This window comes from Ornithorhynchus anatinus, chromosome 19 (genome assembly GCF_004115215.2).
Source record: "Ornithorhynchus anatinus isolate Pmale09 chromosome 19, mOrnAna1.pri.v4, whole genome shotgun sequence".
In the NCBI taxonomy this organism is placed as follows: Eukaryota; Metazoa; Chordata; class Mammalia; order Monotremata; family Ornithorhynchidae; genus Ornithorhynchus; species Ornithorhynchus anatinus.
In genome coordinates, this window is record NC_041746.1 from 16162700 (window position 1) to 16180664 (window position 17965).

General features: G+C 46.1%; 1 protein-coding gene across 5 annotated transcripts in view; it reads right to left on the bottom strand.

Moving 5' to 3' along the window:
• The window catches only part of KIF6 (kinesin family member 6), a 208935-nt gene that overhangs the window by 22276 nt on the left and 168694 nt on the right, over window positions 1-17965 (bottom strand). For 4 of the 5 annotated variants that reach the window (XM_029046860.2, XM_029046859.2, XM_029046864.2 and 1 more), the window contains one exon: window positions 7286-7336. In XM_029046860.2, the coding sequence (XP_028902693.1) occupies window positions 7286-7336 (51 nt within the window). Of the gene's footprint in view, window positions 1-7285; window positions 7337-14852; window positions 15179-17965 lie in introns of those variants that run through there. The other variant, XM_029046863.2, reaches the window with a different exon arrangement.

Genomic DNA, 17965 nt, shown 5'->3' on the forward strand with positions numbered 1-17965 from the left:
CAGCTATTATATTATCCAGAGAAAGTAGATTATCTAGTCTCCACTTAGTTCCAGTCTAATTTTTTTTTACGGTTTACGTTCTGCAGTTAGTGGTCTGTGTGAACTTTTCCATTCTAGAGTGGGTCTTTTTTCAATTCTAATCAATCACTCATCGATCAATCAAGTGTAGAATGCCAAAAGAGAAGCAGCGTGGCTTAGTGGAAAGAGCCGGGGCTTGGGAGTCAGAGGTCATGAGTTCGAATCCCCGCTCTGGCACGTGTCAGCTGTGTGACTGTGGGCGAGTCACTTCACTTCTCTGTGCCTCAGTTACCTGTAAAATGGGGATGAAGACTGGGAGCCCCACGTGGGACATCCTGATTCCCCTGTGTCTCCCCCAGCGCTTAGAACAGTGCTCGGCACGTAGTAAGCGCTTAGCAAATACCAACATTATTATTATTAAAAGAGGATTCAAAATGAACTTGAGAAAAAACCATGTGAAACTGGAGCCTCTATTTGGAGGGAGAGATGTGGCAGGGGGAACACTAGAGGTCAGTGGAGGAATTCTGTGAGCTCAGTGAATAGCATATTCTGAGGAACTAAAACTAAAGAGCCTGTACCGACAGCACGGAGGCAAGAGGACGGAGAGAGAAACAGAGGGAGGGAGAGAGAAAGAAAGAGGGAGATAGAGAAAGAGGGAAGGAGAGAGAGAGGAGAGCGGAGAGAGGAGGGAGAAGAGAGAGAAAGGAGTAAGAGAGAGAAGGAAGAGGGATAGAGATAGAGGTAGAGGTAGAGAGAGCGAGCAAGACAGAGAACGAACCCTCCCCGAAAGCCCTGCTGCCTGGGGTTGCTGCTGATGTGTGTGCCGGTGACCGTTCTGTGGAGCCCGACTCGGGGCCGAGAACGGATGTCACTTCTGGATGGATTCATAAGCAGCATGGAAAGAGCCCAGGCCTGTGAGCCGGAGGACCTGGGTTCTAATCCTACCTCCGCACCTTGCCTGCTGTGTGCCCTTGGGCAAATCGTTTCACTTTCCCGGGCCTCAGTTCCCTCATTTATAAAACGGGGATTCAATACCTGTTCTCCCTCCTGCTTACCATATGAGGCCCGTGTGGGACCTGATTGTATCGCGTCTATCCCAGAGCTTAGTGATCATAATAATAATGTTGGTATTTGTTAAGCGCTTACTATGTGCAGAGCACTGTTCTAAGCGCTGGGGGAGACACAGGGGAATCAGGTTGTCCCACGGGAGGCTCACAGTCTTCATCCCCATTTTACAGATGAGGGAACTGAGGCACAGAGAAGTGAAGTGACTCGCCCACTATTCACACAGCTGACAAGTGGCAGATCCGGGATTCGAACCCATGATCTCTGACTCCCAAGCCCGGGCTCTTTCCACGGAGCCACGCTGCAGTGCTTGGCACATAGTAAGTCCTTAGCCAATACTATGGTGACGATGATGATTAATTTAAACCATTGGTGGATGCTGAATCATCATCATCATCATCATCATCATCATGGTATTGGTAAAGGGCTTACTATGTGCCAGGCACTGTACTAAGCACTGGGGTAGATATAAGCATTCATTCATTCATTCAATCATATCTATCGAGAGCTTATTCTCTGCAGGCACTGTACTAAATGCTTGGAAAGTACAATTGAGCGATAGAGACCATCCCTGCCCACACCGGGTTTACAGTCTAGAAGGTGGGAGGCAGATATCAAAACAAGTAAACAGCCATTAATAGAAATAAATAGAATTATAGATGTGTACATATATACACAGGTGCTGCGGGGGTGGGGCGGGGGGGGGGGGGTGGGTAGAGCAAAGGGAGCAAGTCAGGGCAAAGCGGAGGGGAGGGGATCCTGGCAGATCCTGGATTAGAACCCGTGACTTTAGACTGTAAGCCCGTCAAAGGGCAGGGACTGTCTCTATCTGTTACCGATTTGTACATTCCAAGCGCTTCGTACAGTGCTCTGCACGTAGTAAGCGCTCAATAAATACTATTGAATGAATGACCTTCTGGGGATCACATACCTAAGCCCTCCTCATCCATTAGGATCTGGGGCAGAAGTCTGGCTTCACTGCAGACCCTGGGGCCAATAGTAATATTTTGACTTCTGTACATGGAATCAGAGTACCGCTGTTTCTCTTGGGGCTTGTAAATAGCGCGTACAGTAACTGCTCCTTTACTCAGAAGTGAGGAGACTAAGCCAGATCATTCTTATTTCTGAATAAAGCCAATTCTCTCCGTGAACAGACTCAGTACCGGCCAGAGAATTCGGGCTTTGACTCTGCTTGTTGCCTGCTATTTTGTGATCGAAAGCACTTGTGCCTGCTGTTTCAGAAGGTTGGGGATAGAGAATATAGCTGCGTTTTCACATGAAGAAAGCTGAAGACCTTCATCCAGAGTGGTTTTTACCGAGCGCTTACTATGGGTAGAGCACCGTACTACGAGTTGGTGGACATGTTTCCTGTCCACATTGAATATCTTGCATAAAAACCAAGATGGCCTGAGTATTTGCCTCTAAATTACTTGGCAAATAACATGAATGGCATCACGATTGTGATCCTAGATAGGAAGAGAAGCTTCACTGTACTCTCCTAGTCATGATTCTTTTCTATACCTCGTTCTAAAGCATTTTCTTAAAATTGCAGCCTGAAATGGTCGACGGCAGTCCAATCTTTTTCATTTCTGTATTACAAGTCGGTCGTACTGACTCTTACTGGAAAATGCAATTTAAGCTTTCTCCCTGGTTACAGTGTGCTTCGCAGTGATTTCTCCAAGAAGCATGTTGATGTACCGTAATCTAGGGACCTCCTTACCTGTCCGGCACTATACTACCAAATGATAATAATAATAATAATACTTAAGAGCTGTCAATGCAGCCAGCACAGTTGTAAATGCTGGGATAGATACAAGTGAATCAGGATGGACACAGTCTTTGTCCCACATGAAGCTCACAGTCTAAGTAGGAGGGAGTAGGATTGCCTTCTCTGTGCCTCAGTTTCCTCATCTGAGGCATAGAGAAGTGACTTGCCCAAGCAGCAGAAAAGTGGCACAGCTGGGATTAGAACCCAGGTCCTTCTGACTCCCAAGCCCATGCTCTATTCACTGGGTCACACTGCTCCTTCCCACCTTTCTCCACTTTTCCTTTTCCCCCTTCCTAATCAACCAAAAGGATTTAAGTGAATACCTACTGTTTTCGGGGCACCGTACTAAGCACTTGGGAAGATTACGACTAAGAGATGCGGTCCTTGCCCTCAAGGAGCTTCTAGTCCAATGGGAGAGATTGACAGACACAAACCATTATCAAATAGAGGAAGAGAAAGAAACAACATTTTAGCTGCCGATAACAGAAGCGTGGACCATTATATGGATAAATCAGTGACGGTAAGTTAAAAGTTGAGAATATGCCTAAGAGGTGGAGCTAGGTGAATAAATATAAGTGCTAAGGGGAGATATTGGAGGCTTAAAACCTATTCTAGGCTACCCTGGGGGTCCACAGTTGTGATTGCCTTCAGAGGAATCCCCAGGATTGAAACTAACTCTCCCTGCTAAACCCTTGTTAAGACAAATGGAATTAATTGGAATGCATGACTCAATCTCTTTCTCCTCTTCTAGATCATGGGTCATGAGCTGGCAAGACACAGAGAGGAACTTCTCCTCCCCCTCCGGGGGCTGTAGATATTTTAGAATCACTTTATTCTCAAAGTGAGCCTCCAACGCGGTCCCCAAAGGACCTCCGAACAAGTATAAGCACGATTAAGGGAATTCCCTATCTTGGTGGCTTGTAAGCTACAGTTCAAAGTTTGGCAAGCACACAGCGGAGCGGATCGCAGGTGACACTTGAATCGCAAACCATCAGCGTGGACTAGTGGATAGAGCACTGGCCTGGGAGCCAGAAGGATCTGCGTTCTAATCCTGAATCCGCCACTTGCCCGCTGTGCGATCTTAGGCAAGTCGCTTCCCTTCTCTGTGCCTCAGTTACCTCGTCTCTAAAATGAAGATCAAGACTGTGAGCCCTATGTGGGACAGGGAGTGTGTCCAACATGAATAACGTGTATCTACCCCAGCGCTTGGTACAGTGGCTGGTACATAATAAGTGCTTAACAAATACCATTGAAAAAAACGATCCAACCATGGTGGAACAGTGAATACCTCCTCTTTCCCCCAATGCAGCATCTAGATTCTTCTCTTTATCACAGATGCCTGTCTGACTTTCTCTACCATCAGTACCTTAGCAGGCAGAGTCTTAGTCTCCTCAATCTTTTGGAAGATTGTAAATTGAAGTTTTGGGGTTTGGGGGGCAACGTGGTTTTGAAAACCAGGAAGAGTTTGTGTTCCATCTTCCTTTCAATCCATCAAGTAATTGTATTTATTGAGCGCCTAATGTGTGCAGAATTCTGTACTAAGCACTTCGAAGAGTTTGACAGAACAGCGTTGGTAGAAATGTTCCCTGCCCACGACAAGCTTACAGACTACATTCTCTTTCTTTCTCCTTCTTTCTCACAGTCTTTCTCTAACATACATCTATAAAGAAATATAAGCAAAAGTAGGTGAAAGAGGGGAAGGAGGAAGAATATCAGGGAAATAAATAATAAAGAGACAGCTAAAGAAGGGGTAAGGAAAAGAAGACAAAAAATACAAGAACTCTTTACCAAAATAGGGTAGGAGAAAGGAGGAGAAATAAAAGGGGCAAGAAATATAGAAGGGAAAGAAAAACAAGAAATAGTCCAGGGAGAAGGAAGCCATCAATATTTAGCCCCTGATCAAGAGTTTAGTACAGTGCTCTGAAGAGAGTAAGTTCTCAATAAAGACCTTTGATTGATTGACTGATTGGTTGATCATTTTTAGGGGTGACGCTGATTTTTCATTACCTGGCTTTCATGAACTTCCAGGAAGCGGCATCCGCTGATCTGATCCCAGCTTTAAAGCAGTATTTCTTAACAGGGCCTTAGTTGCCCTTCTGCTCTCTAAAATGCAGAGTTTAAAGCAGGCAACCTCTAAAAAACAATCTGCTGAGGAGAAAAGTTTCCTTCATTGAGAAATCCACATCTAAAATGTGGTCCCTCGGGAACCTCCATCGACCTTGCCTTTGAATCTCCCTCCCAGCAGCGGTTTAAATTTAGATCGTAAGCTTCTCTGGGGCAGAGAACGTGTCTACCAACTCTGCTATATTGTACTCGCCCAAGGGCGTAGTACAGTGCTCGGCACACAGTAAATGGTCAATAAATATGATTGACTGAACGACTGATTGACCTAACAGTGATTAACCCTCCTGTGGTGGTTGGAGGTGGTCAAATTTCTACTATAATTGGAAGAGGATTTGTTTTTTAGTCAAGAAAAAAAAAGGGTAGGATGCTCTAAATGACCCTTGGAACCAAAGTTCATCATCATCAGTCATTGCCAGTGGGATTTATTGCACACTTACTGGGTTCAGAGTACTGTATTAAGCGCTTGGGAGCATACAATACAACAGAGTTGGTAGACACGTTTCCTGCCCATGGGTATTTTGAGTCTCTCATGACAAATTCTGGGTCAGTCCATCATATTTATTGAGCGCTTACTGTACTAAACGCTTGGGAGAGGACAATAGAACAGGCACGTTTTCTGTGCCGACGGTCCCCACCGGACTTGGCTGACTTTCTGACAGTTTGGAAGACACCTCCTCAGCGGGATGAGGTAAAGGCATTTTGAGTCCCACTCTACGAAATAAACGATATGCCAGCCCGGAGACTGCTTCAGGATGCCAATGCTAACGGGGCAGTGTGAGTCTGGAAAATATTTTGTGTGGTCTGGAGTCGGTGATTGAAAACACACCGTTCCCAGGGCACTGAGCATTTACAGGGTCTGTTCCTGGCTCACTGAGGCAGGCTCACTCCAGCTCGCCTGCGACCCGGGGAAAACTCCATTCTTACCTTCGGCTTAATGAAAAACACTTAAATCGTTATTTCCAACTGTATTTTCCACCTCGTTTTCTATATACAATATAGACTCATTAAATGTTCGAGACAAGGCCAGATGTTCCCCAAAGAGAGAACTCAGACCCTGAGATGCAGAACTGGAATCACGCGGTTCTTTTTTCTTTGACTCGTTGCCCAGAGAGTGACCTTGGATGCCATGGCAGAGGTCACCTTAGAGCAACTTCCAAATCCTGCCTGTGTCTGTCTCCTTTTACTGACCATTCCCTGGACTGGGAGGAAATTGGGGTTCTAGCTGGGGAAACCATCATCATCATCATCATCATCATCATCGCCTTCTAGTCTGTAAACTCGTTGTAGGCAGGGAACCTGCCTACCACCTCTGTTATACTGTACCAAGCGCTTAGTACAGTGCTCTGCACTCAGTAAGTGCTCAGTAAATACGATTGACCAACGGACTGACTGAATACCACTGATTGATTACTCTCCCGAGCAACTGGTACAGTGTTCTGCACACAGTAAGTGCTTGATACACACCACTGATTTTTTCACCATCACCATTAATGGTATTTTTTGAGTGCTTACTATTCACGGCACACCGTATTAAGCGCTTGGGAGAGAACAGTGCGACAGAGCTGGCAGAAAAGTTCCCTGTTCACAACAAGCTTAAGATTAGAAGGGGGAGACAGCCATTAATATAAATAAATGACTAATGATATATAATTTATGGATAGGTACATGGACCTATTTGCAAACTAACTGTGCTCAGAACTGGAAACCCCCTTGACATGACCTGTGACCCCCTAAGAGACACCTTTCAGGAAAACCACTGACTCCAGTTGTCAAGTGCGCCAGTGGCTTCTGGGGTTGTTTTTTTTAATAGCATTTGTAAAGCGCTTACTATGTTCCAGGCACTGTATTAAGCGCTGGGGCCGATCTGGTGAGAATGGCTTTGACTTCCTCAATGGTTTTTTTATCACGAGGAAACAAGGAAGGGCCCCAAACTCTTGCTTTCGATTTTCAACCGGGTCACGAGTGATTATCTCACTTTCCTGGAGACCATGTATTACATTCCCAACTTTCATCTCTTGGGGCATTTTCCAAGAGGAGGAGAAGGTGACAAACATGCAGCTAACCTCTTCAATTCACATAAAGTTCAGCGGCCATTTAAAGTTAGTTTTCAGTACAGCCTCTACAAATCAATCAATCAATCGATGGTATGTACTGAGCAGTTACTCTGTGCAGAGCACTGTTCTAAGGGCTTGGAAGAGTACAGGAGAGTTAGAAGACACAAATGCGCCACCTTGGACAAACCAGAAGTACCGCTTCCTTGCCTTACTGAATTTGACATTCCTCATTAATAGATGGTGGGTCTGTGCTCACCGAATGCTGCTCTTTGCATCTGCCTCTGGGTGATTTCTCCTTTCAGGTGGCCTGTCAAGAACACAAGATGCAAGTAATTAATTAGTTGCCCAGTAAATGGAGAGACCCCACCCTCGGTCCCAAACCATATCGGTGATTTATTTATTTCTCAATTAATCAATCAGCGGTATTTACTGAGCACTTTCTATATGCAGAACACTGTACTAAGTGCTTGGGAGAGTACAATAGATTTAGTAGACGGATTCCTTGCCCATAATGAGCTTACATTTATATTAATGTCTGTCTTCCCCTCTAGGCTGTAAGCTCATTACGGGCAGGGAACGTATCTGCTGATTCCGCTGTACTGTACTCCTCCAACCGCCTAGTACAGTGCTCTACACTCATTAAATATGTACTCAAAAAATTCAATTGATTGGTATGAGAGAGGATTTTGCTGGAGAATTGCTTTACAGGATCAGTTCAGAATCTGCATGGACAATTTCAACCTGAAGGGCATCGCTAAATTCCCTTATTGAGGCAGCGTGCTTTCTCATGTTGCCTTAACTACCAAAGAACTAGAGACACACATCCACTATTTGTCAACTGTTCCATCCTCTATAAGTAATTTGTAACTGCCTAACCTGCTGTGGGACTTTGGTCAGGTCGCTTAACTCCTCTGTGCCTTAGTTTCATCGTCTGGGAACTGTGGATTCAATACTTGTTTCCCCTCCCTTGTAGACTGCAGATCTCATTTGAGACAGGGACCGTGTCTGAGTTGATTAACCTGTACCTACTCAGCCTTGAGATGAGTCCTTGGCACATGATAAATACCACAATTAATAATAATAATAATAATAATAATGTTGGTATTGGTTAAGCGCTTACTATGTGCCGAGCACTGTTCTAAGCGCTGGGGGAGATGCAGGGTAATCAGGTTGTCCCACGTGAGGCTCACAGTTAATCCCCATTTTACAGATGAGGTAACTGAGGCAGAGAGAAGTGAAGTGACCTGCCCACAGTCACACAGCTGACAAGTGGCAGAGCTGGGATTCGAACTCATGACCTCTGACTCCCAAGCCCGTGCTCTTTCCACTGAGCCACGCTGCTTCTCTATTATTTTGATATAATTAATTACATAAGCGCTATGGAGAGTTGTAAGGTGAGATACCTAGGAGTGCAGGGGGTATGGATTCAGGTAGAAGACTAAATGGGTTTTAAAGAAATCCATTAATTACCTAAAATGAAAAAATAAATGTAGACTCTCCCCCACAGACTGTCATAATAATAATAATAATAGCAATAATAACTGTGGAATTTGTTAAGGGCTTACTATGTGTGAAGCTCTGTACTATGTGTGCTGGAGTAGATACAAAGCAATCAGGTCTCACATGGGGCTTAGAGGCTAAGTAGGAGGGAGAACAGATATTGAAGCCCCTTTTTGTAAATGAGCTGAGGCCCAGAGAAGTTAAGTAACTTGCCCAAGGTGACATAGCAGGAATAATAATCATGGTATTTGTTAAGCGCTTACTCTGTGTCAAGCACCATTATAAGGACTGGGGAAGATAGAAGGTAATCACGTTGGACAAAATCCCTGTCCCATATAGGGGTCATGCGCTTATCAGTATAAGCTCCTTGTGGACAGGGGAGATGTCTACCAACTCTCCCGAGCAGTTAGTAAAGTGCTCTGCTCAAAGTAAGTGCTCCATAAGTATGATTGATTGCTTGACTGATAACGAGAGGAAAAAGAGAAAGGGAGAGTCCCACCGCTATGCTTGAAGATGAGCAAATTGACTGTGAAATTTTGTCCAGCGGGGGCCTTCGGGAGGAATAGTTTGGACACGAAACTGGGACGAGAGTCCGAGTCAAATCTCACTCGTTCAGGAGCCGGCTAGCTCCCAGAAAATTGGGGGTAAATGGGTGGTCTTTGGGGAGGCAGTGGGGGTCTCACCCAATTTAGGAGATCTATGTTCTTTGTGCTGGCAGATTTTCTACTGCTTCTCTGCAAATCCCTACAAAAAAACCCCAGGCAGGACCCTGATCCATTCTGCTTTCTCCCCCAGCCCCGGCCCCCTTCGCTAGCAATGCTGAAATCGAGCCCTAGGACTTTTGAAAAAGGGAATACTGGCTTTGTAAAGCTGCCTCTCAAAACCGCAGACCTTCGGGGGATTGGCCAAACGTGAGGATCGCTGTCCAAAAAGTCAGATTAGCTTCATGATAACGCGTGGGCCTGGTATTTCGGGGCTGCATTCAAGAGGCCTCCTGACTGTCGGAGGTCCCTGAGTAGACCTCAGGGAGGCATATCTCCTGATCTATTAATCTTATCGGCCCATTTCGATCCCTGGGGCTTAACTTTTGGTTATTCTCCTGTGCATTTGGCCAAATCCCGACGTTTTTACGAGAAAATTGTCTTCAAAGGCTATCCTTGCCCTTGGTAGAATTAATCACCGGCAGGCGAGAACAGACGACTTTACGGCAGCACGAAGAATTGGACTACAGGGAAGAGGAGACTGTAGGGAGAAGGTTGGGAAATGAAGAAGGTGCGGGAGCCCAGCAAGGAGTTAAGTAGGGATGGGGGTGAGGGATTTGCCTGTTTACACCAAGGGAAAAAAAATCTAGGTGATACTTTTCCCTGAAGAAGTATTTAGTATAGTCCTAAATGCTTAGTACAGTGCTCTGCACACACAAAGCGCTCCACAAATACCATTAATTGATTAGTGGAACAAGTGGCAAGGGTTTGTGATGGGCGAGATCTGGAGAGAAGGATAGGGAGGACTTGGGGTGAATAATGAGTTTCCTCGCACGGAGATAAGTGAAAGTGTGGCCTTAAGGACATATTTTGGACTGAAAGGTCATTCATTCAATAGCATTTATTGAGCGCTTTCTAGGTGCAGAGCACTGTACTAAGCGCTTGGAATGTACAATTCGGCAACAGATAGAGACAATCCCTGCCCAATGACGGGCTCACAGTCTAATCGGGCCAAAACGCTGTGCAAATTGTCCACCTCAAAGTTTTGTTCAAACAGGATGACTGAAGATTATCGGAAGACTACTTTCGGAAGGATAGTAAATCTAGGGATGAGAAGCCGTGCGGCCTATTGGATACAGCACGGGCCTGAAAGCCAGAGGAACTGGGTTCTAATTCTGGCTCTGTCACCTGCCTGCTGTGTGACCTTGGGCTAGTCACTGGAATTCTCTGCCCCTCAGTTTCATTAATAGCAAAATGGGGATTCAATGCCTGTTCTTCCTCCTACTTAGACTGTGGGCTCCATGTGGGACGGGGGACCGTGTTCGGCCTGATTAACTTGTATCTAGCCCAGTGCTTAGAACAGTGCTGGACTCATACCATTAAAAAAAAAATATCAGACATCAGTTTCCCTACAAACGGAGTATACTCCACACAAGTCATTTAACTTTTCTGTGCCTCAGTTCCCCCACCTGCAAAATAGCTATTCAATACCTGTTCTCCTTCTTATTTAGACTGAGCCCAATGTGGGACCTTATTATTTTACAGCTACCCCAGCTCTTAGTACAGTGCTTGGCACCTAGGAGATGCTTAATAAATACCCCAATTACTATTATTACCTTGACTAGATGGGTGAATTGATTATGTAACGTTTAGCAGGCTGTAGAACAACCAGCAGGCGCTTCAATACTTCCCAGCATAAGGCCCAAACCCCAGTGAACCAATTATAGACCAGAAGGAGCAGCAGCAATGGGATTCCTCGGTCCTCTCGTCTTCCACCAAACTACAAAGCCACGACACCACCCCTCCACGTAGTCTTGGGGTGTAATTCCTCTCCTGCCATCACATCTCTTCCAAGAAGCCTCTCCCGACTAAACCCTCACTCCCCTTTCTCGCCGTCCTTTCCGTATCACCGCAGCATTTGGATCTGTACCCTTTAAGCATTTGATATTCACCTCACCCTCAGCCCCACAGCACTTACGTACATACCTCTAATTTATTTTAGTATCTGTCTCCCCTCTCGACTGTAAGCTCTTTGAGTGCAGGGAACGTGCCTACCAAATCCTTTGTACTGTCCTTTCCCAACTATTTAGTACAGCTCTCTCTTCATACAGTAAGTACCTGATAAATACCAACAACGGATTAATGGGTAAAGTAAGAAGATTTTGGGGAGGACAGAAGAGTACTGAATGCAAACCCATGACGCAGAAGTACAAGTCACGGATTTGGCACGAAGGCATAAAGGGTGACCTCGAATACAAGCCCAAGGGTTCTGACGTATGTCTTCCCTTCTTATTGAATGCAAGCACTTCCCCCGTCCTAGACAGAGTTAGAGTCGGCGGTTGGGAGGGAGTGGGAGGTGAAATGGGGGCTCTCTGCAGAATGGCTTCCACGGAAGGCTTTCAAGTTAATTCGGTAGAGGGTTAGCAGGACTTTCTGGTCCTTGTCCTGGAGAGAGAAATCTTTATAAATAAATAGAATGGAATCTTGGGTACTGCCAGTTCTGTAAACTTCACAAACACAAATATTTACTCTAAGAACAATTAACTATCCCATGCTCATTCAGAAACGTGTCTCTCGGTCCCAGGCACGTAACGTGTAGGCAAGGTAGTTTTCAGGGAGGTTAATAAAGATGGAATGCAAGGCTTAGCTAGCGTCTCTTTTTACGTGGTTAATTATGTTCTCTGAAACCTGACCAGACAACCTTCTATAAATAGCTTCATGGCTGATACCAAATCATTTTTTTCCCAGTAAAATCATTCTTCATTTGGAGATAACAGTCTCAATAAAATGTTAAATGTTACAACTCTGCAGGTTTTGGCTAAAAAAGAGGTTTAAGGGAATTTTAGAATTCATCCAGCTTGCGGTTGACTGTCATTAGCTCTGTGATAAATCTGTTGGTTTTGGCGTGGGCTTCTGGACACATACGTACCCCATCCTGAGGTATGGAAAAGAGATGAAACAGTCACAATAAAACCCCTCCAAGCTTGAGACAGGAGGCAAAGTCATAGAGAACAAATTGGGATGAGGAGGGGGAAAAAAATGGGCCTTTCGTGATAATCCTGGTAATTGGCCGTTGTTTTCCAGCATTCCAAAAGGCGTGGGTTTGGTCTCAGGTTGTAAGGTTTTTAACTGATTAATTCAGGCCTCGCCTCATCCAACGATGGCAGTGGAGCTCTGAAACGGCCATTGCGAAGCCCCTCTGGCATTGAAACTCTTCTTTGGACTTCAGGTTCTGGCGGCCCCACTTGAAAAGGGATCTTTCCCAAATGCCTAAAATGTCTTCCCACCGGCTAGACCTCCTTGTCCGGAAATTCGCTGCTCCTCTCCGCAGCATTTTCTGGTCCACTGTCCCGTGGTGGCCGGGCATGAAAACTAGAAAGTTTCATCAGTGACCATTCAGGGTGAGGTACTGCAGACCTCAGAGCTCTGTGCACAATGGGCTTTGGGCAATATCTTCCAGGCAGATCAGTCGGTCCATTGTATTTACTGAGCGCTAACTGTGTGCACAGAACTGCACCAGAGTACAATATAACAGACACATTCCCTGCCCACGACGAGCTTACAGTCTGGAGGCGGGTCGACTGACTGACTGGTGATTTATAAGTGCAATTTTGCCTCTCTAAGCTGCTTGCTTCAGAATGTTTTAGAATTCTGGCTTAGCCTGACTTCCAGTGCACCTCATCAGTGGCACAGTGGATAGAGCACTAGCCTGGGAGTCAAAAGGTCAAGGGTTCTAATCCCGTCTCTGCCACTTGCTTGCTGTGTAAATGAAGAGTGTGAGCTAGTGTGGGTAGCAAGAGAGCCAACTGTAAGATATGAGAAGCAGCGTGGCTCAGTGGAAAGAGCGTGGGCTTGGGAGTCAGAGGTCATGGGTTCGAATCCCGGCTCTGCCACTTGTCAGATGTGTGACTGTGGGCAAGTCACTTCACTTCTCTGTGCCTCCGGGACCTCATCTGTAAAATGGGGGTGAAGGCTGTGAGCCTCACGTGGGACAACCTGATTACCTTGAATCTACCCCGGCGCTTAGAACAGTGCTCTGCACACAGTAAGCGCTTAACAAATACCAACATTATTATAAGGACCGTGGGTGTAATCTCTTCATTGATATTAATGTCTGTCTCCCCGTCTAGATTATAAGCTCGTCATGTGCAGGGAACGCATCAGTTTATTGTTGGATTATACTCTCCCAAATACTTAGTACAGTGCTCTCCACACAGTAAGTGCTCAATAAATATGATTGACTGATTGACTAGAGAGTCTTGAAATCATTATCATCATCAATGGTATTTATTGAGCGCTTACTGTATGCAGAACAAGGTACTAAGAGCTTAGGAGAGTACATTACAAGAGAGTTGGCAGACACATCCCCTAGCCACAGTGAGTTCAGAGTCTAGATTAGAGGGACAGACATGAATAGAAATAAATAATTTGTAGATATGTGCAAGGGCTGTGGGGCAGAGGATGGGGTGAGATAGTTGAAACTCCCAGGGTAAAGCTCCAAATACACAGTTGCTTTGTACACAGTAAGCGCTCAATAAATACGATTGAATGAATGTTGCAGAAGGGGGTGGGAACCGGGGGACAGAGGGCTTAATTGGGGAAGAACTTTTGGAAGAGATGTGACCTTTATACTAATAAGAATGATAATAATAACAATTATGGTATTTGTTAAGCTCTTACTACGTGCCAGGCACTGTACTAAATGCTGGGGTAGATACAGGCAAATTGGGTTGGACACAGTACCTGTCCCACTTGGGGCTCACAGTCTCGATCCACATTTTACAGATGAGGTAACTGAGGCACAGAGAAGTGAAGTGACTTGTCCAAAGTCACCCAGCAGACAAATGGCGGAGCCGGGATCAGAACCCATGACCTTTGGCCTCCTACGGCGGGCTCTATCCACTACGCCATGAAGGTAGGAAGAGTACTGAGCACTCGGAAAAGATAGTACAATGGAGTTGGTAGGCCCGATCTCTGTCCACAGGAGCTTACGGTCTACGGGGGAGCCAGGCATTAAAATAGATTTGGGATAGAGGAAATAATTGATTCCTCTTTTGAAACAGAAACTCCAGGGGAAATGGCTCCTGCAATGGAAAACTGAGGCAGAGAGGACAGTCTCTCCGGAGTGATGAGTTACGACAATCCTGACTTCAGCAGAGGTTGGAAGACGTTTTCTTTCCATTCCATGTGAGCTGAGGTGTGGTTTGGAAGAAGAAGCTTTTAGAGCTGCAGCCCTAAATGTTGATGAACAACAAGAACAGCGTCGAGCGGGGATCAGGGAGAAACAGGTCGGCTGACTGAAAAATGGCAGAGCCGGCTAGGACAGACCGACGATCCACACCGATTCCAACTGCCAAGCTGCCGGGGGAATGGAATCTGTCGAAATTCAGCTGCTTTCCTGGTTCTTTCTTCCCCTCTTCCTCAAAACACCGAAACGTAACATTTTACAGACAGACTTCAGACGATCTCCAGTCACGTTGGCCATGTGGCGGGCTGGCCAACACAAACACATCCGATCTATATTTTTTCAGCTTCACAAAGCCAAAGGAGCGGGCCAGGGAATTAACAAGAAGAATCCAAAGATCATTCGCCAACCTGAAAGACTTCGACTCAAAATGGCTCCAGCTGGAGGAAGCCTTACAAACACACCTGGTTTATTACAAAAAGGGCCCGTGGGATTAGGAGACCTCGGCTTTTTGGCCTGGGGTCACATGGAGAAATAACGTCCAGGAAACGATCTGTACTTGAGTCTACCGGCTTTCTTTCTCCGAGGGGAATATTTCTCTTGGAACGAGCCTTGACTGAGTCAAGAGTGACAAAGTGGGAGGAAGATCCTACATCCGATTCCCCAACAGGAAGTCTGTCCTCTAGCATCGGCCGGGTAAGGCTTGAGGGGAAGAGCGCAGGCCGCAAAGCCGTCCGTCGTTCAGATATCCGCCGTTCCCCTTCTGTAGGGGGGAAAAGTAACCAAGTGACCTTGTCGGCGAGAGTGTCTTCATTCTGCTCCTTGGTGGAGAAGAGCAGCTTTCTCCCTCAATTTGTTTATTTTTATCTCTAGCTTGGGAGCTGCTTAACCCCTGGAGATAAGCAGCAGGGAATGATAAGGGGAGGCATCGTTTAGGTTTGCTTTTGCAGGGGAGGAAAGAGCAACATTGTTTCCAGATTGGCAACCCCAGCAGCAGGACAGCTTCTTGTCTGTCCAACAGGCAGGATACCCCTGAGGGCAAAGAGACAAACACGTTTTTACTTTTTGCTCTCCGGGAGGCTGGTGAGAAGCCTGGAGGTGTGAGAGATCCGATCCTGTCACATCCCTCCGGGCAAACAAATTCCACAAACAAATTCCAACTGGAACTTAATATCTGCATCCCACCGTGATTTTCTTTAGTGCCGCACCTGCACTGGAAGGCGGATGCTTTTGTTTGCTTTTGTCTAAGATGGCTGTGGTGATAGCGGGAGCAAGGAGAAAACTGTCCCTGTCCTATGTAGGACAGGGACTGTTCCAACCCAATTACCCTGTAGCTACCTCAGTGCTTAAAACAGTACCTGGCACATAGTAAGTGCTTAATAAATACCTCAATCATTATAAAGAAGAGACAGGGCTCCAGGGGGCCAGGAACAATGATGGCTGGGCAGAAGTAGCCAGAATTAAGTTAATAATAATAATAATAGTGATGATGGTTTTTGTAAGTCCCTACTATGTGCCAGGGACTGTACTAAGTACTGGGATAGATACCGGGTAATGGGGTCGGACGCAGTCCCTGTCCCCTATAGGGCTCACCGTCTTAATCCTCGTTTTACAGATGAGATAACTGAGGCACAGACAGACTAGTGGCGGAGGTGGGATTAGAACCCAGGTCCTCTGACTCCCAAGCCTGTGCTTTTCCCACTGGGCCACGCTGCTTCCCCACGGCGGTGGGTGAGCCCAGAAATTACTCAATCGATGGTATTTATTGAGCGTTTCCTGTGTGCAGAACACTGTACTAGGAGAGTATAATACAACAGAGTTGGTATTCACGTTCCCTTCCCGCAAGGGCTTACAGTGTAGAGGGAGAGACAGCGATGTTATAGATCTGTACAAAGTGCTGAGGGCCTGAGGCGGTCGTGAATAAAGGGTACAAGTCCGAATCAAGGGCGACGCAGAAGGGAGAGGGAGTAGAAGAAATGAGGGCTTGGTCAGGGAAGGCCTCTTGGAGGAGATGTTGTTTTGGAGGGCTCTGAAGATGGGGCGAGCGGTGGTCTGTCAGATACGAAGAGGAAGGGAGTTCCAGGACAGAGGAACTTGTGTGTCTGCAACTTCTGCTGAAGTATCTCAGGATTTTTTTTGTCTACCTCTGTATTTTGCAGCTTTCCTTTTCCTAACTTTTCCTTCTCCCTCCTTCCCCACTCCGCTTGGACCAGCAAGAAGCGGCGTGGGCTAGTGGAAAAGGTCTAAGAGTCAGGGGGTCTGGGTTCAAATCCTGGCTCTGCCACCGGCCTGCTGTGTGACCTTGGGCAAGTCACGTCACTATTCTGGGCCTCAGTTTCCTCTGTAAAATGGGATTTAAAATACCAGTTCTTCCTCCCATTAGACTTAGCATCTGATTAGTCGTTGACTTAGTGTCTGATTTGCTTTCGCCGTCTTTAACCCCAGTGTTTGGCACATAGCACTTAACAAGTATCACCGTTATTATTAGTATCATCAACCCGATTATCACAAGTGCTTGGCACCTACTAAGTGCTTAATACCACAGTATATTATCATTATTATTATTCTACCCCAGGAACGCCTTCGCCCTGCTGGTTTAGGTGAATTCTGGTCCCTTTCTCTTTGAGATAAGTCAAATATTCTTAAACTGAATGGAAAGTCATTTCAATCGCACTGACCCTCGCCTACGAATGACCCGGGGGGTTTTCCGGATAACGGAAAGATTCTTCCCTCTTTCCAGCCTGCCTGACCAGGGAAGCTTGGCAGATCAACAGCAGCAGATGGACGGCAGTTCTTTTCCCTGCGGAAAGTCCCTGTCATGAATTCTAGGAAACTTGGAATTGTTCAGATGCTACATTACACAAGGGTGTGAACTGCTGGAGGTGGGATTAGAACCCAGGTTCTCTGATTCCCAAGCCTGTGCCTTTTCCACTAGGCCACACTGCTTCCCTACGGTAGTGGGTGAGCCCAGAAATTACTCAATCAATTGTATTTATTGAGCGTTCCCTGTGTGCCGAACACTGTACTAGGAGAGTACAATACAACAGAGTTGTTATTAACGTTCCCTTCCCACAAGGGCTTACAGTTTAGAGGGAGATGGAAAGAGGTTGGAAAGTCCCTGTCATGAATTCTAGGAAACGTGGAATTGTTTAGATGCTACATTACACAAGGGCGCGAAGTGCTGGACATTACCACCTCTTGTCTTTTGAAGCCAATGGGATGTGTACAGAAAAAAAAAAAAGAGGGTTGCAGGATCCAAACCTTGGTACTTTGGGGCAGAGGGGGAGACAGAAGTTTCTGCGGGAAGCCCAAATCCCATGCATCCCCAGCAACCTTCCCTCATGGTTACCTTCTTTTTGCCTTAAATAGTACTTGTTAAATAATAATAATAATAATGTTGGTATCTGTTAAGCCTTACTATGTGCCGAGCACTGTTCTAAGCGCTGGGGTGGATACAGGGTAATCAGCTGTCCCACGTGAGGCTCCCCGTTTTACAGATGAGCCAACTGAGGCACAGAGAAGTGAAGTGACTTGCCCAGGGCTTACAAAG